Here is a 7,049-nt window from a genome sequence, read left to right as displayed (position 1 = left end):
CACACTCTCTCCCCCACACACACATACTCTCTCTCCCACACACACACTCTCTCTCTCCCTCACACACACTCTCTCTCCCCCACACACACACTCTCTCCCCCACACACACACACACCCTCTCCCCCACACACAAACACTCTCTCCCCCACACACACTCTCCCACACACACACTCTCTCTCTCCCCCACACACACACACTCTCTGCCCCACACACACACACTCTCCCCCCCACAGACACACACACACACTCTCTCTCCCCCACACACACACACACGCACACACACACTCTCCCTCCCACACACACACTCTCTCCCCCACACACACACACACTCTCTCCCCCACACACACACTCTCTCTCTCTCCCATACACACACACACACTCTCCCCCACACACACACACACACCCCCACACACACACACTCTCTCCCCTACACACACACACTCTCTCCCCTACACACACACACTCTCTCCCCCACACACACTCTCTCCCCCACACAGACACACTCTCTCCCCCCCACACACACACTCTCCCCCACACACACTCTCTCTCTCCCACACACACACACTCTCTTCCCCCCACACACACTCTCTCCCCCACACACACTCTCTCTCCCCCCCACACACACACACACTCTCTCGCCCCCACACACACACACACACAATCTCCCTCCCACACACACACACTCCACCACACACACACACACTCTCCCCCACACACACACTCTCTCCCGCACACACACACTCTCTCCCGCACACACACTCTCTCTCCCAACACACACACACACTCTCTGCCCCACACACACACACACTCTCTCTCCCCCACACACACAATCTCTCTCTCCCCCACACACACACGCACACACTCTCGCCCACACACACTCTCGCCCACACCCACACACACTCTCCCTCCCACACACACACTCTCTCTCCCCCACACACACACACTCTCTCCCCCACACACGCACTCTCTCTCTCTCCCACACACACACTCTCTCTCCCCAACACACACACTCTCTCCCCCACACACACACACTCTCTCCCCCACACACACACTCTCCCCAACACACACACTCTCTCCCCCACACACGCACTCTCTCTCTCTCTCACCCACACACACACACTCTCTCCCCCCAACACACACACTCTCCCCCACACACACACACTCACCCCCACACACACACACTCTCTCCCCTACACACACACTCTCTCCCCCACACACACACACTCTTCCCCCCACACACACTCTCACCTGACACACACTCTCTCCCACACACACACCCACAATGTTACCTGTGGAATCTCTGAACATCCAGGATTCGCCACTCTCTCCAGCCTGATTCTCACTCCGATCCCGGGATTGTGTGATGGGCGGGCGGTGAATTCGTTTTCGATTCAGTTCGACGCGGGTCCGATGGGCAGTGCTGTCCAACGTCGAGGCATCCTATCAGCAGAGAGAGACACCAGAGGAGGTTAGAGGTCACCATCAGGACTGACCCTCCGACAGTGTGGCAAACCCTCAGTACTGACCCTCCGACAGTGCGGCGCTCCTTCAGTACTGACCCTCCGACAGTGCGGCACTCCCTCAGTACTGACCCTCCGACATTGGAGCACTCCCTCAGTACTGACCCTCCGACAGTGCGGCACACCCTCAGTACTGACCCTCTGACAGTGCGGCACAACCTCAGTACTGACCCTCCGACAGTGTGGCACTCCCTCCGTACTGACCCTCTGACAGTGCGGCACTCCCTCAGTGCTGACCCTCCAACAGTGCGGCGCTCCCTCAGTACTGACCCTGACAGTGCGGCAATCCCTCAGTACTGACCCTCCGACAGTGCGGCGCTCCCTCAGTACTGACCCTCTGACAGTGCGTCGCTCCCTCAGTACTGACCCTCTGACAGTGCGTCGCTCCCTCAGTACTGACCCTCCGACAGTGCGGCACTCCCTCAGTACTGACCCTCCGACAGTCACTCACCTCGAGGAAGGAGAAGTCAATACTCTCAGGCTCTGTGGTCTCCTCGGACGGTCTGTCTGGTCCATCTTCCGTTCGGGCTGCTTCGGGATCTTCCTGTATCTCAGTCCCCTTAGTTCCGCCAGTCTCCTTGAGAGCGGGCAGCCCTCCACCGTCTGTTTCGTTGGGGTCACCTGTGACCCCGCCCACCTCCGGGTCAGAGGCCGAGGGAACCAGCAATTCCGGGGTCTCAGACTGGGCACTGAAAGAGATGGTGGGATCAGAGTCAGCAACAGTCCAAAGGAACACAAAGTGATGCCCCCATACCACAAACAGGTGACGAAGAGACTCCCTCATTAAACAGGGTCCCCGAGGGAGAGACTCCCTCTTTAAACAGGGTCCCCGAGGGACAGACTCCCTCCTTAAACAGGGTCCCCGAGGGAGAGACTCCCTCTTTAAACAGGGTCCCCGAGGGACAGACTCCCTCCTTAAACAGGGTCCCCGAGGGAGAGACACCCTCTTTAAACAGGGTCCCCGAGGGACAGACTCCCTCCTTAAACAGAGTCCCCGAGGGAGAGACTCCCTCTTTAAACAGGGTCCCCGAGGGACAGACTCCCTCCTTAAACAGGGTCCCCGAGGGAGAGACACCCTCTTTAAAAAGGGTCCCCGAGGGACAGACTCCCTCCTTAAACAGGGTCCCCGAGGGAGAGACTCTCTCCTTAAACAGGGTCCCCGAGGGAGAGACTCCCTCTTTAAACAAGGTCCCCGAGGGAGAGACTCCCTCATTAAACAGGGTCCACGAGGGACAGACTCCCTCCTTAAACAGGGTGCCCGAGGGAGAGACTCCCTCTTTAAACAGGGTCCCTGACGGAGAGACTTCCTCAATAAACAGGGTCCCTGAGAGACAGACTCCCTCATTAAACAGGGTCCCAGAGGGAGAGACCCCCTCATTAAACAGGGTCCCTGAGGGAGAGACTCCCTCTTTAAACAGGGTTCCCGTGGGAGAGACTCCCTCTTTAAACAGGGTCTCTGAGGGAGAGACTCCCTCTTTAAACAGGGTCCCTGAGGGAGAGACTCCCGCTTTAAACAGGGTCCCCGAAGGAGAGACTCCTTCTGTAAACAGGGTCCCCGACGGAGAGACTCCCTCTTTAAACAGGGTGCCCGAGGTAGAGACTCCCTCTTTAAACATGGTCCCCGAGGGAGAGACTCCCTCTTTAAACAGGGTCCCTGACGGAGAGACTCCCTCTTTAAACAGGGTCCCCGAGGGAGAGACTCCCTCATTAAACAGGGTCCCCGAGGGATAGACTCCCTCTTTAAACAGGGTCCCTGAGGGAGAGACTCCCTCTTTAAACAGGGTCCCCGAGGGAGAGACTCCCTCTTTAAACAGGGTCCCTGAAGGAGATACTCCCTCATTAAACAGGGTCCCTGAGGGAGAGACTCCCTCATTAAACAGGGTCCCCGAGGGAGAGAACCCCTCATTAAACAGGGTCCCTGAGGGAGAGACTCCCTCTTCAAACAGGGTCCCCGAGGGAGAGACTCCCTCTTTAAACAGGGTCCCTGAGGGAGAGATTCCCTCTTTAAACAGGGACCCCCACAGAGAGACTCTCTCTTTAAACAGGGTCCCCTACAGAGAGACTCCCTCTTTAAACAGGGTCCCTGACGGTGAGACTCCCTCTTTAAACAGGGTCCCCGAGGGAGAGATTCCCTCTTTAAACAGGGTCCCTGACGGAGAGACTCCCTCTTTAAACAGGGTCTCCGACGGAGAGACTCCCTCTTTAAACAGTGTCCCCGAAGGTGAGACTCCCTCTTTAAACAGGGTCCCTGACGGAGGGACTTCCTCAATAAACAGGGTCCCTGACGGAGAGACTCCCTCTTTAAACAGGGTCCCTGACGGAGAGACTCCCTCTTTAAACAAGGTCCCCGAGGGAGTGACTCCCTCTTTAAACAAGGTCCCCGAGGGAGAGACTCCCTCATTAAACAGGGTACCCGAAGGAGAGACTCGCTCTTTAAACAGGGTCCCTGACGGACAGACTCCCTCTTTAAACAGGGTCCCCGACGGAGAGACTCCCTCTTTAAAAAGGGTCCCCGAGGTAGAGACTCCCTCTTTAAACAAGGTCCCCGAGGGAGAGACTCCCTCTTTAAACAGTGTCCCCGACGGAGAGACTCCCTCTATAAACAGGGTCCCCGACGGAGAGACTCCCTCTTTAAACAGGGTCCCCGAAGGAGAGACTCCCTCTTTAAACAGGGTCCCTGACGGAGAGACTCCCTCTTTAAACAGGGTACCCGAGGGAGAGACTCCCTCTTTAAACAGGGTCCCTGACGGAGAGACTCCCTCTTTAAACAGGGTCCCCGAGGGAGAGACACCCTATTTAAACAGGGTCCGGGAGGGAGAGACTCCCTCTTTAAACAGGGTCCCCGAGGGAGAGACTCCCTCTTTAAACAGGGTCCCTGACGGAGAGACTCCCTATTTAAACAGGGTCCCTGACGGAGAGACTCCTTATTTAAACAGGGTCCCTGATGGAGAGACTCCCTCTTTAAACAGGGTCCCCGACAGAGAGACTCCCTCTTTAAACAGGGTCCCTGACGGTGAGACTCCCTCTTTAAACAGGGTCCCTGACGGAGAGACTCCCTCTTTAAACAGGGTCTCCGACGGAGAGACTCCCTCTTTAAACAGGGTCCCCGAAGGAGAGACTCCCTCTTTAAACAGGGTCCCTGACGGAGAGACTTCCTCAATAAACAGTGTCCCTGACGGAGTGACTCCCTCTTTAAACAGGGTCCCCGACGGAGAGACTCCCTCTTTAAACAGGGTCCCCGACGGAGAGACTCCCTCTTTAAACAGGGTCCCCGAGGTAGAGACTCCCTCTTTAAACAGGGTCCCTGAGCGAGAGACTCCCTCTTTAAACAGGGTCCCCGACGGAGAGACTCCCTCTTTAAACAGGGTCCCCGACGGAGAGACTCACTCTTTAAACAGGGTCCCCGAGGGAGAGACTCCCTCATTAAACAGGGTCCCTGAGGGAGAGACTCCCTCATTAAACAAGGTCCCCGAGGGAGAGACCCCCTCATTAAACAGGGTACCTAAGGGAGAGACTCCCTCTTTAAACAGGGTCCCCGAGGGAGAGACTCCCTCTTTAAACAGGGTCCCCGACGGAGAGACTCCCTCTTTAAACAGGGTCCCCGAAGGAGAGACTCGCTCTTTAAACAGGGTCCCTGACGGAGAGAATCCCTTTTAAAACAGGGTCCCCGAGGTAGAGACTCCCTGTTTAAACAGGGTCCCAGAGGGAGAGACTCCCTCATTAAACAGGGTCCCCGAGGGATAGACTCCCTCTTTAAACAGGGTCCCTGAGGGAGAGACTCCCTATTTAAACAGGGTACCCAAGGGAGAGACTCCCTCTTTAAACAGGGTCCCTGACGGAGAGACTCCCTCTTTAAACAGGGTCCCCGAGGGAGAGACGCCCTCTTTAAACAGGGTCCCTGACGGAGAGACTCCCTCTTTAAACAGGGTCCCTGACGGAGAGACTCCCTCATTAAACAGGGTCCCCGAGGGAGAGACTCCCTCATTAAACAGGGTCCCTGAGGGAGAGACTCCCTCATTAAACAGGGTCCCCGAGGGAGAGACTCCCTCTTTAAACAGGGTCCCTGACGGAGAGACTCCCTCTTTAAACAGGGTCCCCGAGGGACAGACACCCTCTTTAAACAGGGTCCCCGAGGGAAAGACTCCCTCTTTAAACAGGGTCCCTGACGGAGAGACTCCCTCATTAAACAGGGTCCCTGAGGGAGAGACTCCCTCATTAAACAGGGTCCCTGAGGGAGAGACTCCCTCATTAAACAGGGTCCCCGAGGGAGAGACTCCCTCTTTAAACAGGGTCCCTGAGGGAGAGACTCCCTCTTTAAACAGGGTCCCCCACAGAGAGACTCCCTCTTTAAACAGGGTCCCCGACAGAGAGACTCCCTCTTTAAACAGGGTCCCTGACGGAGAGACTCCCTCTTTAAACAGGGTCTCCGACGGAGAGACTCCCGCTTTAAACAGGGTCCCCGAAGGAGAGAATCCCTCTTTAAACAGGGTCCCTGACGGAGAGACATCCTCAATAAACAGGGTCCCTGACGGAGAGACTCCCTCTTTAAACAGGGTCCCGACGGATAGACTCCCTCTTTAAACAGGGTCCCCGAGGGAGTGACTCCCTCTTTAAACAGGGTCCCCGAGGGCGAGACTCCCTCGTTAAACAGGGTCCCTGATGGAGAGACGCCCTCTTTAAACAGGGACCCTGACGGAGAGACTTCCTCATTAAACAGGGTCCCTGAGGGAGAGACTCGCTCTTTAAACAGGGTCCCCGACGGAGAGACTCCCTCTTTAAACAGGGTCCCCGACGGAGAGACTCCGTCTTTAAACAGGGTCCCCGAGGTAGAGACTCCCTCTTTAAACAGGGTCCCTGAGGGAGAGACTCCCTCTTTAAACAGGGTCCCCGAGGGAGAGACTCCCTCTTTAAACAGGGTCCCCGACGGAGAGACTCCCTCTTTAAACAGGGTCCCTGACGGAGAGACTCCCTCTTTAAACAGGGTCCCTGAGGGAGAGACTCCCTATTTAAACAGGGTAACCGAGGCAGAGACTCCCTCTTTAAACAGGTTCCCTGACGGAGAGACTCCCTCTTTAAACAGGGTCCCTGACGGAGAGACTCCCTCTTTAAACAGGGTCCCTGACGGAGAGACTCCCTCATTAAACAGTGTCCCCGAGGGAGAGACTCCCTCATTAAACAGGGTCCCTGAGGGAGAGACTCCCTCATTAAACAGGGTCCCCGAGGGAGAGACCCCCTTATTAAACAGGGTACCTGAGGGAGAGACTCCCTCTTTAAACAGGGTCCCCGAGGGAGAGACACCCTCTTTAAACAGGGTCCCTGAGGGAGAGATTCCCTCTTTAAACAGGGTCCCCCACAGAGAGACTCCCTCTTTAAACAGGGTCCCCGACAGAGAGACTCCCTCTTTAAACAGGGTCCCTGACGGTGAGACTCCCTCTTTAAACAGGGTCCCTGATGGAGAGACTCCCTCTTTAAACAGGGTATCCGACGGAGAGACTCCCTCTTTAAACAGGGTCCCCGAAGGAGAGACTC

The 7,049-nt window shown here is 56.1% G+C and overlaps 1 protein-coding gene across 3 annotated transcripts in view; it reads right to left on the bottom strand.

Moving 5' to 3' along the window:
- The window catches only part of LOC121269410 (182 kDa tankyrase-1-binding protein-like), a 137,142-nt gene that overhangs the window by 18,617 nt on the left and 111,476 nt on the right, over positions 1–7,049 (bottom strand). For all 3 annotated transcript variants that reach the window (XM_041174021.1, XM_041174025.1, XM_041174024.1), the window contains exons 8-9: positions 1,972–2,209; positions 1,290–1,440 (exon numbers count right to left, since the gene is read on the bottom strand). In XM_041174021.1, coding sequence (XP_041029955.1) covers positions 1,290–1,440; positions 1,972–2,209 — 389 coding nt within the window. The remainder of the gene's footprint in view (positions 1–1,289; positions 1,441–1,971; positions 2,210–7,049) is intronic.

This window comes from Carcharodon carcharias, chromosome 24 (assembly GCF_017639515.1).
Source record: "Carcharodon carcharias isolate sCarCar2 chromosome 24, sCarCar2.pri, whole genome shotgun sequence".
Lineage (NCBI taxonomy): Eukaryota > Metazoa > Chordata > Chondrichthyes > Lamniformes > Lamnidae > Carcharodon > Carcharodon carcharias.
The sequence above is the reverse complement of the archived record's forward strand: the minus strand, read 5'-3'. Positions and strand labels throughout refer to the sequence as shown.